The following is a 21284-nucleotide window of genomic DNA, read 5'->3' on the forward strand; positions in this document are numbered from 1 at the left end:
ATACAGAGTTCCTTTACATTTTCTTTTTTTGTAATAATCGGCATTGGTTAACTTTCTAAGCTTAAACTTCTTTTAAACTTTTCATGCTTGAGCCGTGGTGCCATCATTTTTTTATTGTCTAATTTGTGCTATCACATCTAAACCGACCTGGAGCTTTGCCTGCACTTTCATAAGTAACATATCTAATTGTGCTTTCTGACCTTTGATACCATAAAGTCAAAGTAGATTTCAGAAGTTCAGATGTGACATGTACAGTAGGTAGAGGGAGAGGATCCATTTCATCCTCACAACAGGGCCATTACATTACATTATTATTACATTGCATGACATTAATTATAAATAAGTCCTCTAATGACTTTATGTAATATTAAAACAGTTTACAGCCGGTAGGCTACTTGCCATGTTTGAAAATGCAGTTTTGTACTTTTGTGAATCAAAGTAAAAGTCATGTTTAATGTTTAATTGATGTTTCTGGTATCAGTGTTGAACATATTTTGTGCAGCTGCACCAAGTTAATCATTTGTTAATCTGATCTTCATCTGCACTTGTCATATTATGCATATTATTCAATTCTGAACTATGAAGTCTCTTGTTTATATGACATGTAAACAGGCCCAAACTGCAGCTCTTCTAATTTGCATAGCTTTCTTAGAGCTACATAAGATATAAGGCAGAAGGTGAAGCTAAAACTCATCAGGAAGGAACTTAACCCTTAAAACTGAGTCAATACATATCGACTCCATCCGCATTTCCTGCTACAGTTTGTACACACAACTAATCTGCAACAGCAAATACGTTGTGGAGGAAGCCGAGTTAATTTTTCGATTAGATGATGAAGTAGTTGTTGATTAACGTAAATGACAAATGTTGACACTGAATATATCACTAAACTGTTTAGAGACAACATGTTTCTTTTGTTTTCTTCCAGAATATCTAATGCTATAGATGTGAATCCTCTTGACGACAGCATTATAAATGTTTATGGTTTTTATCATTATCAACAATATTTAACCCAAACCACCATCATTCAGTCGCCATAATGAAAGTGCCTCTGTTGCCTAAACCAAGTCAAAGCCAAGAGTCAGTGATGTGAACCATGGTCTCTGGTCTCAAAGTCCAGTGAGACGTGTATCGCTTCATTTACTCCAAGAACAGAACTGGGAAACCAAGTTAATCATCTGTAATTATATCATTTCTAGTGAACAGGGTTGTAAAAAACATATTTCATGAGCCAAAACATGCAACTTTCAATAGTCCTGCTTTTTTTCTAGTACAAAATCTCAATATGTTTCTTTAGTAAATAAGTAGACACATGATTTCAGTGCTGAGAAAGAAAGAAAAAAGCTGAGAATCACCAGTGAATTTCCCCACAAGACTTCATACACTGGCATCTTTCCCTCCGTCTGTGAGTCCTTATCAATAGCTGCCATTCACAGGCTCTACTGTGTATCTGGCTCAGCTAGTCACAGACTAGCACACGCACACACACACACAGACACACACACGGGTGTCCACAGAAATGAATACAATTGCTTCTACACTCACAGTTAGTATATTCTAGTATTTCAGTATTTCAGAAATAAAATGCCTTTTTCATCACAACCGAGATCTGCACAACAAATTAAACCTTGAAGCAGCAGGAGCGGCCACAAAAGCAGCAAAAGGACACCAGGAGCCACCGCTCTCAGTTTTGGGTCCCTTAGTACAAACTGAGCATTATTTAAAGGGATAGTTCGACATTTTGGCAAATCGGCCCGTTGCCATAACCCCTATAGTCATAACAGTAGGTTTGTTACCTTTATTTGTTGGTGCAAGCTATTTTTAGAACGGCGGAGCAGAGCCGTGAGCTGCTCAGAGCTACGCTACGGAGGCTAATGGGATTTCTTGGTTTCCCTCATCAAACTCATCAAATACACAATCCAACAACTCCAAAACGCTCTGGTGGACAAGTTGTGACCTGCACATTCACCACACTATGAGATAATAACAGAATGTTACGAGACGGAGTTGTTTTAGGAAATGCAGAGACTGCTTGCTGAAAAACTGCCCCCGGCGAAAACGTGCATCAGCTGTTTTGCATGAATTTACCTCTAAAACAACTCTGTCTGGTAACGTTCTGTTATTATCTCATAGCGTGGTGAATGTGCAGGTCACAACTTGTCCACCAGAGCGTTGTGGAGTTGTTGGATTGTGTATTTGATGAGTTTGATGAGGGAAACCAAGAAATCCCATCAGCGTAGCTCTGAGCAGCTCACACCTCTGCTCCTCCGCTCTAAAAATAGCTTGCACCGACAATTAAAGGTAACAAACCTACTCCTAAAACTATAGGGATTATGGCAATGGGTCAGTTTGCCAAAATGTTGAACTATCCCTTTAAACACGACCATGAACCCTAACCACAGTGTCCCATCATCTGATGGCTACTTGCAGCAGGAGAACACAACACGTCACAAAGCTAAAATCATCTCAAACTGGTTCCTTGAACATGACATGATGAGTTCACTGCTCAAATGGCCTCCACAGAGATCTCCATCCATCCAATAGAAGACCTTTGGTTTTTGAAGGCAGAAAGAGGGTCCAACTATCAAATCATACTAATAAAGTGGCCAGAGAGAGAATATTAACATATACTAATATAGATTTGCACATTCCACTGTGCATGCAAATAAGCACTGATACTTAAACTAAACCCGTCATGCTGTATATCCACGGCCTCAGGGTCATGATACTGTGACAGAGGCCGGGCGCGATGCCAGACGCCAGTGTTTACCAAATAACAAGTCATCTTGTCCACAAACAAACACTAATTCAGTGACTTGATGTGACCTCATCACAGCTGAGATCATGTTTACTCGCCTCATTACAATACCCTGCACTGAGTCAGCTCAACTGGAGCTTTCTCACTATACAATGACATTAATTCATAGAAACACTATTAACCAACTGTGCTGGTGGTCACATGACCTTTCATAGTTGTTATTAGTCATCATCACATACATAACTACACATACTGCGTGCGTAAAGTTTGATTTGTTGCCATGTTTCACCGGAGCACATCAAAGATCATAATTTACAACGATTATATCAGAATTAAAATCTATTTTTTCTGCCTGATCAACAGAGTAAACCTGGAAATATTTGACTGAGTTTGTGTTGATCAACTTCATTAATTCAACATTAGCTCAACCTGAAGTATCTCACAGCCTGATCTGACCTTGGCAAGAGCTCCGGCATGAGCCTTGGTTGTTAATTATAAATCTAAGCATTGTAATACTGAAACTACATTTACTGTAAGGGATTAGTGTGTTTTTGTTGGATGATGATAAGATACAGTAGGAAGATAACAAGGCTTCAAGGCTTCAAACAGCATCAACATGACATAGTTTATCCACAAAGCAGCAAAGACCGGGATATTTTTCAACTATAGAAAACGCTGATACACAAATATATATGATCCTCTTCATTTCTGTCGATCAGCTAATTGATTCTTTAACAAATTGTTGCTACTCTACTGACAACACAAACATGACACTGACAAATACGACACTCTCTCTCACTGTTTGTAGAGAGGATTAACCGCCTCTCAGCCTCTTTGCAGGTGAAACAGGCCATGTAACCGATCATCAATAATCCTATACATCTTCATAATAAATTAGCATTTACACAGCAATTATAATAGTTACATTTCTTTGATCATTTCTGTGCTGCTCTGCCTTTTAATCCGGTCAGACTGGCTGCACATTAACGCTCACATCCAGGCTGTGGCGTCCATTTACTTTAGTCCAGGACCTGGGTGGAGTCTCGCTGTGTTTGCTCAGCCACAATAAAAACCTCCTGCACAGCGTCGTCTTTGACAACAGGTGGTTATTATTACTACCGCTACAACCACTACTGAGAAACTGAACCGCCGTCCATTTCCCATTGCACTCTGTGGTCAAACATTAATGGACCGATGGGAGGAAGCACAGATAGAGAGGTGCACAAACAACAGGCTGAGATATACACACATTTATAGACACACACACACAGACATCAGTCGTCTCAGGACTCCAGTGGTTTTTTATGAAATGTTTTCAAATGTGCAAAAGATTGACCGAATAAAATTCCCTCATGGGACTGGAACCAATACAAAAGTCAAAGAAACAAGATATCTGCCAATTCCCGCTGTTAAAATATATGCTTTAGTTCATTATGCACCACATTATTTTATATTTTATTAATGTAAACATGTCAATTCTTACTTCAAAAACTCCCATAGTGAAAGGACACATCTACATAAAACAAAAGTGAAACTAATCTGTCGTTAGAAATGCATATTTCATCTGCTGATCATGACACACTCACAATTTATAATGGAGCTACAATCGTCTGCTAGTTTATTCATGACTGACAGTGCACACACCATTTCCTGATAACACAACAATGCAGTCTATCAAGTTCTTGTGTGCTTGATGTCAAAGTGGCGCATAAATACTGGCACAGCGGGCCCTGACTTCAGAAACATTTTCATACAGTATCTTGTCTTCACACTTTTTCCTCGGAGGTGCATCATAATCTACAACCTTTAAACTGCCATTCAAAGCAGCATGCTCCTCTCAGTTTGTGGACAGGCTTCATTCATAAAAAAAAGGAGAATTTCACACCATAGAGCTACAACAAACAAAGTATGCACTGTGCAGTGTCACAAACTGGCCAGTATCCTGCTGCTTATGATAAAAAGGTTATGCAACACTCTCAAATATTAGGTTTATATACTGTGTATTATCCCACAAAAGGTCATGATACTGAGGAAAGACGTACATAAACATCCAGAAGCAGCTGTGAAAGTTTTCCAAAGACTACTGAAATGTAAAAGTTGTTGTGCCTCAGAGAAACGCACAGAGACTGTATTTAGAAACTGAGCCTTAAAATCAGCAAGAAATCCCATTAGCCTCCGTAGCGTAGCTCTGAGCAGCTCACGGCTCTGCTCCGCCGTTCTAAAAATAGCTTGCACCAACAATTTAAGGTCGGAACCTACTGCTATGACTATAGGGATTATGGCAATGGGATAATTTGCCAAAATGTTGAACTATCCCTTTAAATGACCTATATGCGCTAAAAGAATTATTATTAGACAAAAGTCAAAAGTGTTTGGCTAAGGAAATGTGAGCTGAGAAAAGACAAGAATCTGTCGGAGTGAAGGACACGCCGGCGAAGCAGACAGACAGGTACTCCGATATTTACAGAGTAGACTGGTTGTGACATATTGTTGATTCTTTGTAAACACTGATAACAAGGGTCAACATGGCAACGCCTGCTTGTTATATTGCACCTGCTATAAAAACAGCTCCTCACTCGGGGTCAAGGCTGAGGCCAGGACGGTTTCACACAGTCTGGGCTGGTGCATTGGTCAGACTGAGGGGGGGTTTATGCAGAGCGGCTGCAGACCATGACATCGGTCACCTGAAATGCACCACTATTGTGAAGGACAACCAAAACACACCCACTCGCAAAACCACAAAGACAAAACACAACGTGTATCTTATAATTTCAGTTTCATTTTAGTGAACAGGAGGGTGTTCATAAGAAAATATAGAAAATGTCAGAGCATGTTATGAGAAATGTTTTGCCGCTGCAGCATTTACATCTTAGATAGATCTGGTCCAGATAATCTCTGATCCGAATCTCATCTAAAACATGAGGACAGTAGATTATGAGACACCACACTCAAAGATCACACCAGCGGTTTCTGCATTAATGCATACACAAGAAATCATATACTAAAAGCTTCAGATAACTGTTCAAGTGTTTAAGAAATGTAGATCCATCTTTCCCCTACTGTTTCTGGCAGCCACTGGTTTCCATTCATTCCTGGATGAGATGAAAACAGCTCATCATAGTGAACATTACATTAGTTTTTCTCACTTTGATTATCAAGTACTAATTCATTACAGTGTGCAGGACTGCAGGTCAAGTTATTATTTCCTTACTGGATCCTCTAGGAAGAGCAAAAACAATCCTTACATTTGTTGTTAAGGCTTTTAAAGTGTAATGATACATTGATCCGATGACTGTAGTCAGGCTAAAAGCAAGGTAACTAATTGCAGATTTGAACAATTATTCATCTTAGCATGATGGAATCAAGGCTGTCTGGAAAGATAGGGGTAAGAAACCGTCCAAAAATCTATAAAAGTATAACATCCATTTAAAAAAAAGATGAGCAAAGGTGTTTTGTGTACATGATTTCTTGTTAAGAGGCTCATATAGACCAGTAAAATATTCATATGGCCTTTTAATGTCAATATTCTAGTTAATGCACAACTTTTTATGAGAAAGTCTCTGGTTAACTGGCCTCAACATGTGATATACGTGTGTTTAGATGAGGACAGATGCTTCCAGGGTCATTTTTATGGAGTCATATCGATTAACTCTAAGAGGATAAGCTGTTATGTCATATGAATTAATCATGATATCACAACAAACTGTGTGGCTCTGGCTCCATAACTGCAGACTTAACGCGGGTGTCAGTATTTGCATACCAGAGTAAATGAGCCATACAGGCAGACCTGTAATGAAATCCTTTGCTTGCTTTCCCGGTTATTTCTCTGCAGGCTGCAGGGAAATAAAACTTTATGCTTCCACCGGCAGGAACTTGGCGGTTCACGAGGAAATACAGACAAGCTCCTCTCCACTTTGTGGTTCAACTGTATCAACAAACTCTTGACACACACCACACTACACCACACAACAGGAGAAAACTCTCCGCTTTGGAGCTGGAAACTTATTTTAAAACAGCAGAAAGAGTTTTTAAAAAGTCTGCTTACCTGTTCTTCGTGGTCACCTGCGGCGGAAGAAGCCATGTTGAAGTGTGGCGTGCAGCTGCTGCGGTTCTCAGGTGAGCCCGATCACAGGAGTTGAGGAGTCCTAATGAGCCAAAAAATCCTCGCACCGAGACTGTGAAGTTGACGCCGTAGAAACGCATAAGAGGAGCCCGACATTTACTCATTCACAGCTTTCTTTCTCTCACTCCTCTTGGTCTGGAAGGACTTGTGCCCTCGGTTGCTTCCTCTGCAGCCGGAGAAAGCGTCGGTTTGTCCCCGTGGAAACTCCAGGTGAAGCGGAGGAGCAGTAGCCGCCTATCCAGCTGCTGCAGGCAGTCCCGGAGCGACTCCCAGTGAAACCGGCGGGGAAACCCAACGCAAGGTGGCAGCATGGTCCCCTCCTTCACTCCTTCAGTCCACAGTATCACTTGGTGTGGTGTAGGCCTACTTGTTTTGGCATTGCCCCATTGTCCAAAGCCTGTGAATTGACAAATAAAGGTTTTAAAAAAAAAAATCACTTGGTGCACTATTTGTTTGTTTGCAAAAAATATATAGCCTAAATATATAAAAGCAAGGTTTAAAGGAAAATTCCGGTCATTTTTGACCCCTAAATCGTTGTCCTAATGGCCACCAGTGTTGGGGGGAGCAAAATGCTGCTCCTTCATTTCCTGTTTTACATGATTGGACAAACTGATTAGCCTAATCCAGGTGTGTCTGAGGAGTCACAATGGTCAGACACACCTGGATTAATCAGGTTGTCCAATCATGTAAGACAGGAAATGAAGGAGCAGCATTAAGTTCAGGAAGTAGTGGAGCTAAGATGGCGCTAGCGATAGCCACAACGCTAAACTATGGGGGCAATTTTTTCAGAGACGTTCTTTGATTTTTTCAACCACAACAAACACTCAAAAAACAATCAAATATCTATGGTACATGACTCAAATCCTTACGAGACACCTCTGAACTCATATAGTATTTAGTATAAACTTTGTGTTTTTGCATGTAATCACCTATGGTAGCCTAATCACTCACCTCAGACCATGGATGTATGCCTCAGACAGCCTGACTAAGCGATCGCAGAGCGCCTGCTCCCCTCGCCACAGAAACAAACACTTTTTCCTTGTTGTGGTGATTTCTTTACAAAAATAAACGATCGAGCAGTGCAGTGGTAATGTCCAAAATATCTCCGACCGTTTATTTTTGTAAAGAAATCATCACAACAAGGAAAAAGTGGCTGTATTCGAAACCGCATACTATACTGCTAGTACGTACTGATTTGGCCAAAATGTAGTATGTAGTATGCAGTATGCGAACAAAAGCAAAATCTGCAGTATGCGAAAAGTTCCCGGATGTCGTACTGATTCGGAAAATATCTCCAGTATGCATCTGACCAGTCTACATCGCCTACTGTATCCCACAATGCAATGCTCCCCTGACGTCCTAACGTAACCAGAGCAGTTTACAGTTTAATAAAATAAAACTTAATGCAGACTGATCGGTTCATTGTAAAATATTTATTTATTTTTTGTAAATGTGGTGATTTCTGTACATAACGTTAGGCTCCAGAGCCCCGAGGCAGCGCTGCTTACACACAAGAAGCTTCACTTTACATTCAAACAAACTAATGCTACTGCCACAATTGAGATTTCATCAATGAGACCGACATTTATCTCCTGAAAATAATTTAACCAGCCGGTGGTAAACCTTTAAAAACCTACGGGTAAGTTAATTAGCGACCGTTTTCTCCTCCGGAATGACGTCGTAGTGCTGGCCGGCCGAGCACGTCAGGAGCCGGGCTGCTGCCTCTGTGATGTCCCGGTCGCTGCGGAGCTTCACTTCTCCGAAAAACATCGGAGCAAACTTTTAAACAGCCGTCATTTGGATAAACTGGCCGTATATTTGGGGTCTTAACAGTTACTTTCTCGCATGAAAAAATATTAAAACTTAATAAAGTTACATAATTACAGCGCTAGAGCGAGAAACAAAACAGCTTTTAGCCTGTTTACAGCTACTGCTACCGGTTGCCGTGAAATGCATTCTGGGAAACTCGTATACTGCATACTGCGATGATAACGGCGTCGGTCTGCTCAAGTAGCATACTGAATCCCACATTCAGTATGCAGTATACAGTACATATAACGCAGTATGTAGTAGGCAGTACGGTAGTATGCGGTTTCGAAAATAGCCAGTGTTTCTGTGGCGGGGAGAGCAGGCGCTCTGTGATCGGATAGTAATGTCTTTCCAGGATGTTCAGAGTTTAGGCTGTCTGAGGCAAAGACGGTTTAATTATTATGTAAAATACTAATAGGGTATCTTTGTCTGAGGTGAGTGAGGTATATCAGTGGGACGTCAAAAAGGATTAACAACTGAAAATCAAGACTCTGTAGCTTCTACTAAACCAGTCATTTTCCCCCTTGAGCCGAAGTCCACATGCCCCTGTAGAAATATTAATCTATAGGCCAGAGGCGTTTTTAGACACTCCAGAGGCCCCAGGCAGGAAGCACCTTGGAGGGCCCCCCTACCCCAACCCCACCCCAACTGTGGCCACAAACATTCTGTTAATACAAAAATCCCAAACCATTGATGATTGAATTTTATTTTGCACAATGTTGTGTGTGCACAGCCATTGCAGCATCATGTTGTCATTGATATGGACCAATTTTGGTCAATTTTTTATGGACATACACTGAACAATAATTGTCAGATGTATTGACATTGTATGTAAAGTGGCTTACACTACTTCTACATGGTGATAACACAGTCTTGTCAAAGATTTTCTTGGTGTGTGTTTTCATAACTTGATAGAAACGAACAAATCAGAGCAATATGCACAAAATTGACCCTACGACAAAAAGATGGAGTAACCACCATCATTAGCTATATTTATGTTTAGCCCTGCAAATTTTCTTACATGTCTCTGGGCCATATTAGAAAAAACATAGCCTACGCCTTGCAGTGAATGTGAACAGAATTTCATTGATGTGGCTACGACACTAACAAAAACAGGGAATAATAAATTAGAATAGAGCTATATAAAAATATATAAATACATAAAAGACACAAAGTATTGGACACCAGAACTGTTTTTGTGCGATGTCCTGGATGGGAGGAAGTGAAGTCCCGATTCTCTCCGCCGTCCTCACCACTCTTCAGAGACTTCCAGGCAGCCGACCAGACAGAGCTGCAGCAGCTGGTCAATATGCTCTCTATAGTGCCCAAATAATATGAAATCTGGCATTTGAGGTCACTCGGGCATCAGGGAAACCTCCAGCCTTAGCTGTAAGTTTTTACAATTTACTTTTCATTGCTGTTAAAGCAGGAAAACTATGAAAGATAGATGAGATGATGAGACCACACCAAGGTGTTTCATGCATAGATAATTGACTATCCTGTAATTATGATTCCAAACTTTATTAAACCCTTTCGGCATGTTTCCATTCATTCCTACAGGTATTGACATGACAGTTAAATACAATTGCAAGAGGTCAGAGCAGGTCTTCGCAATGTTTGTACAGAAACACACGAGGGCAGTGTTGAGTCAGAAAAGGCTAAAAGCCATTGAAGCAGTTGAACCGATTTATCTCCCATGTTCAGACCAGATTTAATACTTGTAGATCTGGACAACCTTTGTTTTTAATAATTAGCCTGGCAGATGTAAACTTGCATTGCATTATACAGGTGTTCTACTGTGTATGATAGAAATGGACGGACAAAATGGAAACATCTTGGTATGAAATACAATTCAACAGTAGCCTCAAATGATCACACAGTTGAAACAGTTTCAGGCTGTTGCATTAGTTTTTGCTGGATGTACTTGAATGTGTACTGTATGTCACCATCTGCTTTGAAGAGTCATAGGACAACCCTGATGATGTGATAAGTCTTATCACAGATCTACGTTCCTTTTGGTAAGTTCCTGCCTCCTTGTCACCATCCAAGTTATTATTACAACAGCAAAACAGATTTTCCTCAAAAGCACCAATCGATCGGATTTGCCTTGAAACAAAAAAAAATATGGAAAGGCCTCACAGCAGCCAAAGTAGTCATTCGTTAATTAATCAAATTTAATTGAAGTGGCATGTTGATCCAGAGCTTTGAGCGCTCAGCTGCAACTGCTGACGGATGATTCACTCAGGTTGTAGACAAGGAGTCTGTCCAGCTGACCCCGGCTCAGCGCAGCGGGAAGACGAGTTTAACAGAACCTCATTGTCTCAGGTGACTCAGGCCCGATGCCATGAAAGCCAAAAACACAGCAGCTTGGTCTCTTTATGGACATTTAGGAAAGGCTACTGCACAATAGAACCGATTCATGTTTAAAACACAGACTCCAAAAGACAAAAAAAAGAAAAATGGGGGAGTTGGTGGCATTTGTTCGTTCCTTTTTATTAGATGTTGGCATACAGTTTGTCGATCTGAGGCTGGAAGAGAGCTTTGAGCTCGGCCCTCTTGGCCTTGAGTGTGGGAGTTAACAGACCGTTCTCAATGGTGAACTGCTCTGGATGGAGGTACAAATCCTTAACCTGTAGGAATTAAAGAGCAAAAACATGAGGATGGGGGACGGATTTGAAAGGTTGTGAGGATTGTGAGGAATGTAAATGGGGCAAAGGTCTAAAAAAAAAATAAATAAATAAAGTCCAAGTTTAAGGCAAAGCTCATTTTAACCACTAGAGGGAGAACTAATACAGGAAATATGTGCTCCAATGTTAATGACCTCTTGAAGTTTCAGTTTACCTATTATGTTGAACGAGAGTAGATGCTTGAACAGACAATTATGCCAATTATTTTCTGTATAATTACAGATAACCATCATGTTTTTCTGATACCGTCTGACTTGCATCGAAGCGCTTACCTGCTCAAATGACTTGAGCCCCGCTTCTTTACCCAGTTTGGTCATGTCTGAAAGGATGGCTTTCTTAATTTCCTGTAATGAAAGAGACGAGTTAGAAATCAGTCCAATAAGTAATTCTCGAGCTGAAGAAACAATTCAATCGCTGCTCTACTTTTGAATATTCAATTAGATTTGCAGACATCGTCCCTTATGGGTTTTACAGTGAGCGTGCAGGACCAATCCAACTGGCCTCTTTTAGTGTTAATGACTGGGTTTACTGCAGATATTCTTTCGCAGGAGTTTGAGCATAAAAGCAAACCCGAGGAGACATTTAAATACAGTATTGTAGTTTATAGTGACCCCCAGATTATCCGTTAGAGTTATTCAGAGAAGAAAGGCCCTTCTAACACATGTGTTAAAGAAAAAGACAAGGCAGAAACATTACTGTGTTTTTGCAGAGGTCTTCAACAGAGCCTTGGCAACCTAGATTTTTGGCAAAACCTGGCAGGACCTCTGGGTCAGGGACTACAACGGCAACCAGGCAAGACTGAAGATGAAAAAAAGAGAAGAAAAGAATAGGTGAGTGCCAGTAGTGATGTACAGTACATGCACAAGCTGTAAAGATGCCAGCATTAACTTACCTGTAGGCTGTCTCCATGCACAAACACTTGGGCCACAGGTCCACTGCGTACATACACATTCTCAATCTTCTCTGGAGCGATGTACTCGCCCTGAGCCAACTTGAAGATATTCTTCTTTCGGTCAATGATCTTCAGTACTCCACTCTGTCGCCAAACGGATTACAGAAAAATAATCTAAACCTCTTTGCTGTAATTTTCAGACATTGCAAAACACGCACTTATTTTTGTTTAGATGAGTTGAATCATGAAGTGTCAGGATCAAGTTAAGAGGCCATTTCCTAACCTACTTGAATTAAACTCTTGGGAAAAATCACTTAAGGTTTATCAATGTATCCTACTTAAATCTTATCTGAATCTTTAAAGCATGTTGTTTTAATATTGCAAAATCAAAAAAGAAAACAGGGCAGTGTGTGTTCTCATGGGCCAGATGATGCCCGTCCCTTCCACAGTTAAGACATTTCCTTCCAGGGAACTCAAAAACTAATGATCCCCAAATAAAGATAAAGTCATCTGTTTTGCAAAACCTCAATTATGAAACTCAGATTCCACTTGATATCCTCTTTACTTCAAGCACTGAACTTGATACACTCTGCCAGGCGGCTTCATCCACAAAGAGTGTGTGCATCTGGTACTGAGAAGCTTGTGGTTGTACTTAAGCCAGTGGTTATGATGAAAAAGTTGCTTGATTCATTGACATGTAGCGGGGAGAGGGGGGAGGGGGGGTTTGCCTTGCATTGGCTTTTCTTACCGGAAGCCATTTCCCAATGTCTCCGGTGTGGAGCCAACCATCTTCATCCAAGGCCTCTGCAGTCTTCTCTGGGTCTTTCAAGTACCCTTTGAACACATTTCTACCCTTGATACAGACCTGAATAATTGCAGGGAATAAAAAATAAAATAAACAAGACAATTGGGAACATTACTCAAAAACATAAGCACTGTATATTAAACATGAGAATCTAATCCACAGATTTCAACCTTCATTAACGTTATGACAAAATAATCGGTAATGTCTTTAGTTTGTTAAGATCAAGTTTATGTGGTTTAATGTTATTTCAAAAAGAAAACCCTTAATGCGTGATAATTGACCATGTGTGATTATGGTGCAAATTGCACTTCACGAGGATCTCATTAAATGGCCATGAAGGTATAATGAACGCCAGACCTGGCCTAAAAAACCCAACACATTTTAACATCTTCTGCAGCAGCAATGTAAAATGGTGCCAATTAACTTCTATGGGCACACTGCAAACAAGTAGCTTGGCAACCTAATGGTGTCAGTTTGTCAAAATGTAAGCGAATATAGGCTATACATCAAAACAAAAGTCACAAATCTCCCATATTTACTGCCATAACTTGAGCTACATAACATGATAGTCATGATTAATGGAGGTGTGATCTGTGCACTGTGGGTTTAATCCTGCTCTGACTTTTATGCAGTTGGATAATTACTTGAATGACCCAGATTTACCTCGCCTTCACCATTTGATGCAAAATAGTTCATTTCTTCAACATCCACCAACTTCACAATGTTACAAGGCAGTGGCGTCCCAACGTGACCTGTGGTTAAAAAGAGAAAAGCAAGTGAAGCATAAAGCTAATTGCTTATTCAACAAACACTGATGATCTGCATCATTTGTCAAACCTGAAATTAAATGATTTAAATTGTAAAGGCTATAGTGTAAAAGTCAAAATGACAAGTTGAGTTCAAACTGGTGAAGTTGAACTCTGGTTGCCTCTGAACTACTTACCTGAGGTGGCGTCTCCTGGCATGGTGAAGGTGCAGCCGGCCGTGCACTCTGTCTGGCCATACGCCTCAAAGATCTAAAAAAGCGTAGCAGTCAAATCAAAGCGGAGTTGAGAGCAATGCGCCCAGGTTATCATGACAACATGGAGCAATCGGCACCAGCTGGTCACTGTTGTGCAACCCTCTTTCTTTACTCCCCGAAAAACAAGCATTACTGTAGCAGCGTTTTTGTTGCCAACACCTCAGAGTTTACCAAAGTTCAGGCATCGTATGACTGATTTAGAAACTAGGTCAACATTTTCTTGCAAACCTTCCAAAATGTTTGGAGAAGCCAAATTACAACCCAGAAAATAACTTAAGTCCTTAAGTGAACTGAATTTGGCTTTTGCAAGAGGTTATGTCAAGAATGTGTGAATGATGTTTTTAAAAAAAAAAAAAATGGACTTCCTGAAGTGAGGTTCAAAAATCAAACAAACATGACCTGCTAATAAAATGGAAAATACCCACAAGTATTATAGGGAGAGGATTAAGTTTATTTATTACCTGACAGCCCAGAGAAGCCCTGAGGAAGTTGAGCACAGGGGGAGAAATGGGAGCCGCTCCAGTCACCATGACCCTCACTCGTCCCCCAAAAGACTCCTACAATCAAGGTTCACCACTTTAAAGGGATAGTAGCATTTTTTTTAAAGTGGGGTTGTATGATCTACAAATAGCCCCTAAGTACTTTAATTGCAGTAGAAGACTCTCTGCACTCCTCCCATTAGCAACGCCAGCCCATAGCCCTGCCCAGAGATTTACAACATACATTGTTGTGAATGGACCCAAAGAAACGGCCTATTTTCGTGGCCTAAAAGAGGTTTTACCTGAAAAAAAATACACAGTTCCATTTTTCGCTATAATATAATTTTTTCCAGCCCTTCAAAGTGCAGGAAAAACACAATTTTTATTTGGAGCTAACCAACTGCTGATCGGCGGGCGCTAACCCTGGGCGGAGGGATACGTAAGTAAATAATAAAAATTGTGTTTTTCCTGCACTTTGAAGGGCTGGCAAAAATTATATTATAGCGAACAATGGAACTGTGTATTTTTTTTCCAGGTAAAACCTCTTTTAGGCCGTGAAAATAGGCAGTTTCTTTGGGTCCATTCACAACAATGTATGTTATAAATCTCTGGGCAGGGCTATGGGCTGGCGCTGCTAACGGGAGGAGTGCAGAGAGTCTTCTACTGCAATTAAAGTACTTAGGGGCTATTTGTAGATCATACAATCCCACTTTAAAAAAATGCTACTATCCCTTTAAAAACACTTTGTCATTTGTGTCACATAATCTGCATTTACTGTAATAGAGGTAGTACCTGGACTTTGTGGAAGATGAGCTTGTCCCATATGCTGTTCTTCCTGATGATGCCCTCCTGGACTTCAGCATATTTCCTCTCCACGGCAAAGTTCAGAAGCCATTTCTTGAAAGGTGTCTTGGCTCCACTCTGGACCTAGACACATAAAAGAAAAAAAAAGAAAAAAATTACATATAAAAAGACAGTGGAATTTTTTTTTGAGTTGATGTTTAAAGCAGAAAGGAATGATGAGACGGGGATGTTGTGTCTACCAACTTTGTCATAGACACGGTTGAGAAGCCGAGGAACGACTGGGAAAATGGTGGGCTGCAGCGTTTTCATGTCATCTGGCAGCAGTCTGATGTCACCCTGGAAGAATCCCACCTTACCCCCAGCACCATACATCACTGTCTGCAGGATCAGACAGAAAACAAACATTAAGGGATGCTCTGAAGTCTCATTTACAGATCCAAACGACTGTAAACACACTTTTTTACGATCTGATCAAGTTCTCACCTGGACCACTCTCTCAAACATGTGAGCTAAAGGCAGGAACGAAATGCTGACGTCGTCTGTATTTGGAACAACTGACGACTGTGGGACACACACAGAGGCTCCGTTAGCAAAAAGCAAAGCTATAGCATTTATATACCAAGTGTCTGTTTCAGCCGTTTTGGCATGATAATTAATCTGCATTTTGGGACCACGGCTACCTCAAAGCTTTTGATGACACCTGCAGCATCAGACACTACATTCTCATGGGTCAGCATTGCTCCCTTCGGGTCACCTGAGAATGAAATAAAAAAATGTTTTTGTCCTTTTACACTTGCATTCAGCTTTAAAGCAGGTTATACGAGAAGAGTGAGAGTAAAACCAGTCACGGGTTCCCACAGATTAATACAGCAGTCAATCCAATGCCATAAGAAGACACACATGTCAACCTGATGGTGGCGATCACCAGAGATGGACAGAGTACTCGATCCCAGTACTTGAGTAAGAGTACAAATACTACTGGTGAAAATTTACTCCGTTACAAGTAAAAGTAGCTCAGTCGACATGTTACTCGAGTAAGAGTAAAAAAGTACTTGCTTTTAAAGGTACTTCAGTATCCAAAAGTACATGCTTTTAAGTACTGTAAATATAAGGGTAAGAGTAAATTTCTTATTTTTCCACATCAATGAATTACTATAATTTTTTCTAAATGAATTCAAGGACCTTTTAACTCTTGTCTCTGAGAATTAACTCTTTGAAACCAGCTGCACTGATGTGCTGCTTTTAGGGGTCAGGGTTTCCTTCTCTGACAAACACAGCTTGTGTCCAATAGCATTTTAGTATTTTAGAAAAAAAAAAAAAAGAGCAGACCTGAAAGTAACGAGTACTTTTCAGCCTTCCTAGAAATTAACTCGAGTAAAAGTAAAAATATTTGTCTTGGAAATGTATTCAAGTAAGAGTAATAAGTACCAAAGAAATCTACAGGTAATACTCAAGTAAAGTACAAAACCTCTGGATATGTACTCAAGTACAATACTCGAGTAAATTTACTCCGTTACTGTCCACCACTGGCCAGTGTCCACCACCACCAGTGTCCTTATAATAACTCATCCTCTGGAGACCATGAATCTATTTGCTAAATTAAAAAAGGCAATCCATCACAGTAGTTGAGATATTTCAATTTGGACCAACCGACAAACACCGGCCTCCCCCGACTCAACCGTGACCAAACTGAAACTCAACCATGGCTGCTCTTAGTTTTCATGGTTACATGGTTCATTCTGTGCAGCCACATCTAAGATAGATTCATATTTAAACACCATGATTTTCTTTTTTAGTAAAGTGGCGTTACATTCCCTTTGATTAAAAAGAAGAAAAGAAATAAATGAATAGAAATCAAATGCAAAAATCATCACCTGTTGTGCCACTGGTGAAGCAAACAATGCTGAGGTCCTCTGGCTTTGGTGGCTGTTGGGGACATGAAAGCGGCACCATCAGAGCAGCATGCAGCTTGTTAAAGCTCATAAAAATAGATTACATGGATATATTAGAAACTTACAACTGGCTTTTGAAGATTACTCTTCCCCAGAGCCTGAGGAGGGAAAAAAAACAAAAAACATAAAACATGTTTCCAATAACGTTTGTGTTTCTTCTAACAGAAACAGTTGCAAATACAGATCTGAAATATAATAAAAAAAAAACCTTCTTCAACAATTCTAAAAGTGGCGCCAGCAACGATGAGTCACCAGTAACCGCACTTGTTTGTGTTCGGCGTGCCGTTACCTCCACATCCTGCATGGACACGATGTCCACCCCACACTTGGTTCCTCTCTCGACCAACTCGGAGTTGAAAGAGTCCATGACGACGATGGTTTTGAGGACGGAGCTCTGGCCTTTCTCCCGGTTCTGCAGCAGCGTTTCTGCCTTCTTCTGATCGTCGCACAGCACCGTGGAGATCTCCGCTGAGGGGCGAGAAAGTCTGAGTCATATCGCCAGTAAAGTTTATGGTGCAAATAACCAGCAAAAAAAGTTGACACTAGTGCTGTTATGAGGCAAGTATGTCAACACTGTTGGGTTAAGATTCATAGGGTAAACACCAGAATTCATGAAAATTAAAATAAAAACCCAGATCAGCAGTATTTGTAACAGCAGACGTGTTGTTTTAAGTGATCAGATAAAAGAAAATTGGAGCACAGGTTAAAGGAGAGGGTGTAATAAATAAGAGAGAGGAGATTAGAGCACACTTGATATCAATCCCTTTGGAGACCAGCGAGCCACTGGACTCCGACCTGGCTCTGCAATTAGCAGCATTAAGGAGTGCAGAGAGACGCTCCAATTACCTCGGTCGATAATGAACACGAGAGCCTCAGGACCCAGGGTGTCGTACAGGGGAACTGCCACCATGGAGTAGGTGTAACAGGCCAGCTCGCCGATAATCCACTGCAAACCACACGAAGACACGGCAGAGTTAGAGAGAGCAGCCGAGGTGAAGCCGAGATAAACCTCGTCATAAACACACAAACACACACAGTTCCACTTACCTCAGGTCTGTTCTGGGCAAAGATACCAATAAAGGTCTTCTGGCCTTGCTCCAGTCCTCGGTGAATCAGCCCTGAGCCCAGGTGCTCCGCCCGGTCAGACACCTTCATCAGGAGGAAGTGGAGTCAGAAGGTTAAGACAAGGTGAAGGACGATTTTCTCCACTTTTTTACAAGAGTTGAGGGACATTTTTTTTTACCTGCTTGTACTTCAGCCACTGGTATGGTCTTCCTGGTTTCCTGTAGCCCAAGCACGGTCCATTACCTGCAGCAAGACACAGGGCCAACATCAAACTACATGTAATGTAGTATAGAACAGTAGAGCTTCATAGTTTTTGGTTTCAACCCCCAAAAAAGTGAGGCCTTGTAATTTTCCCCATCTGAATACCCACCTTTTTAAACAGGTATTCTCCCTCTAACTTTTCATTGTTGACCTTTGCTGCTGCAGATTTCTGAATTGTTTTACTTCAGTTCTGATTTTACTGTTGCCCTATGACAAATTTGTTTTGTTTTATTGTTGAAGTGTTTTACATTGTCTTTTTTTAATTGTTTCTGTAAGGTGACCTTGAGTGTCGGGAAAGGCACCTCTAAATAAAACGTATTACTATTATTATTTATTTATATATAGATTTTTTAAATATTATTTTTTAAGAAATAGTTGAAGAAATTTGAACTGTATGTAATGCTGAGTGTAACAAGAGTCTATTTATACCATAGCATACTACAATGACTGAAAATAAGTCCTCAAGCTCATTGTTATACTGTAATGTTTTACAAATTTTGCGGTTTATTCCAGCTCTTTACTAAAAACGGTAAGTGAATGCACCAACATTCAGCTCTCATTCTCCTCCACCATGTTGGATGCATCACTAATTCAAGCTGCTATATTCAGTTCAGCCTTTTACAAGCGTTGCACATAAGGTCAACAGCTTTGCTGCAACAATGTCCATGTCAAGGATGTTTTGCTTCCGCAGCTTTCATTAGCCTAACCTTTAAAACAAGTAGATATATGCTGTGTATCCACTGTTTAAAAGCTGGGCACAATGGTGATTCAGTGGTCAGATTTTCTAGTACATGTACTCTGATGAAGAAGTTTCAGAAATTGCTGAAAAAAGAGGAAGTTCTCAGTCACCTGAAACTCTCGTCCCCCTCCTAAACACATCATAGAGGGTCTGGGCGTCCACGTAGCAGAAGGACATCAGGTTATTGTTGCCTTCAAGCAAAGCAGTCTTTCTTGCTCCATCCTGAGGACAATAAGCAGATGCAGGTCACTGGTGAAACCGTGAACTTAACCGCCATAAACATCTAGTCAACCAACGCATTGACAGCACTTTTTTTTTTTCCTTTTTTACCTTGATTCCCAGAGTTTGGCAGTTGAGGTCGGTCGGGGTGCGTAGGGGACTGGGCCGAGTGTTGAGGTAGAACAAGGTGGCGGCTGCGAGTGCAAACAGGGAGATGATGGCCGGCGTCGGGAGGGGGGAGAACAGCAACTGGAAAAGGAATTCCATGGTGGTGCCAAATCTGCTGGGATGCAAAGAGAGAGACTAATGAATTTAAACCTACCAAAAAAAAAAACCCACCAAAACACCCAATTCTAGTTTAAAACTTCACCGTAGTATAGATATATTGTCCTATTATGCAACTCTCAGCTCCTTGTCACTGATCTTAATGTCATCTCCACAATAACTTGAGGTCAAAGTCAACACAAGTTGTGCAACAGTTTTTCCTCTAATCACTCACGATGAGTCGAGCCCATGAAAGATTAGACGAACGACAACATTGCAGTCAATACATACAGTAACAGCAGCTTTAAATTCATATTTAAATATTTAAAAACACATTGACAATGAGCAGAACAACTGCTTCTGCACAAGATCATGTCTGAAGACAAATTCTTCCATGTCCAATAAGACGGGGAAGAAAGAAAGTTTTCTTAACCTTTGAGGCACATTGGTTCAACCACACGGTCAAGGTTAGTTATTTTATGACAACATGGCATGTTAAGGGTCACATTAGGAGCCAGCATGTTTTATGACATTTGTGTGGCCGTTGATAAAATAAAAAACATGGCAACTGCACATTAGTATGAAAACAGAAAAAAACATTTCATACAGCACTATATGAGTATTTAGGCTGCTTAACACGACTGAACTGACAAATCCAGCGTTAGGACACTGCAGATTGGACCCTGGCCATTTAAAGTGAGCATGTACTGTATGTTGTGTTATTTGGCTGTCCTACCTGCTGCTGGTCCTCTCAGGTGTTCCTCAGCTGCCAGTTGACAGGCAGGTGTGTGTGTGGTGGTGCTGCCGGTGGTGTGTGCACAGCAGAGCCTCTGCTGTAGCTCTGAATGAAACAAGTCCGACAGTTAAACTCAAACTTTGAACCTTGACCAGCATCACTACCACTGATAAAAGGCACAAGCACAGAACCCATTCCAGCTCGTATGTCATTATTAAAGTTTAGATTAGGCAACTTACTAAGATGATTGTGTTTTTTTTGTTTTTGCCTTTGATTTCAGTCCAGGCAGATAAACTTTACACTTTATCTCAGGTAATCAAGTCAGACGGTCAAGATGCTGCAGCTGATGAAAGGTCAATACTTTTAGCTGACGTTTATCATATCATGTAAATAAGTTGAGTGTCACAACCAATCACAGTTCACTCAAAATGGTGTTGTACATAAAAAAGACCAGCAATGTAAAATCTCTGAGCACTGAAGGTCTGTTGCTTCTCAATGTGACAGGAGTCCAAATTCAGGCCAAAGACAGTTTCTTAAGACACATAAATAACTAACAATGTCCCAGTTCATTAAAAAGCAGGAGTCACTAAAGATGAGTTGTCAAGTTTTACTTTTTAGGCATCAAACAGCAACAGTCTTTTAGTACCGTTACCAAATGTGCTGAGTTTTA

At 40.7% G+C, this 21284-nt stretch overlaps 2 protein-coding genes across 7 annotated transcripts in view; both read right to left on the reverse strand.

Moving 5' to 3' along the window:
* Nucleotides 1-7177, reverse strand: part of LOC146967258 (ankyrin-3-like) — a 167762-nt gene extending 160585 nt beyond the window's left edge. For 3 of the 5 annotated variants that reach the window (XM_085762434.1, XM_085762431.1, XM_085762426.1), the window contains exon 1: nt 6804-7093. In XM_085762434.1, coding sequence (XP_085618560.1) covers nt 6804-6839 — 36 coding nt within the window. In that variant the 5' untranslated portion in view covers nt 6840-7093. Of the gene's footprint in view, nt 1-6803 lie in introns of all 5 variants that reach the window. The other 2 variants (XM_085762432.1, XM_085762420.1) reach the window with 1 other exon arrangement.
* A 3985-nt stretch (nt 7178-11162) lies between these two features.
* Nucleotides 11163-20679, reverse strand: acsl5 (acyl-CoA synthetase long chain family member 5). 2 transcript variants are annotated; one of them, XM_085761228.1, is made up of 21 exons: nt 20615-20679; nt 19726-19894; nt 19506-19617; nt 18574-18638; nt 18378-18479; nt 18177-18276; nt 17620-17798; nt 17396-17428; nt 17253-17304; nt 16059-16132; nt 15862-15939; nt 15622-15756; nt 15367-15501; nt 14557-14652; nt 14018-14090; nt 13738-13826; nt 13018-13134; nt 12270-12413; nt 12074-12175; nt 11650-11721; nt 11163-11320 (listed from the first exon to the last, which is right to left on the reverse strand). In XM_085761228.1, exons 2-21 carry the CDS (start codon nt 19879-19881, stop codon nt 11186-11188), a joined length of 2049 nt encoding a protein of 682 aa, XP_085617354.1. In that variant the 5' UTR covers nt 19882-19894; nt 20615-20679; the 3' UTR covers nt 11163-11185. The 2 variants fall into 2 exon arrangements, with proteins under 2 accessions (XP_085617354.1, XP_085617355.1); XM_085761229.1 differs by having other exon boundaries at nt 19726-19897.
* Nucleotides 20680-21284: the final 605 nt, after the last annotated feature.

The sequence above is a fragment of the Trachurus japonicus genome, chromosome 19, assembly GCF_045865225.1.
Source record: "Trachurus japonicus isolate A0001 chromosome 19, Traja_1.0".
Classification (NCBI taxonomy): Eukaryota; Metazoa; Chordata; class Actinopteri; order Carangiformes; family Carangidae; genus Trachurus; species Trachurus japonicus.

Bases quoted from the DNA above. Each gene is read 5' to 3' on its own strand.
- acsl5 (XM_085761228.1), bottom strand. From the start codon at position 19,881: ATGGAATTCCTTTTCCAGTTGCTGTTCTCCCCCCTCCCGACGCCGGCC. The intron at 18,277-18,377 runs GTAAGTGGAACT...TGTGGTTTGCAG, and splicing joins TTGCCCAGAACAGACCTGAG to TGGATTATCGGCGAGCTGGC. The intron at 13,135-13,737 runs GTAAATCTGGGT...GCAATTATTCAG, and splicing joins CATCAAATGGTGAAGGCGAG to GTCTGTATCAAGGGTAGAAA.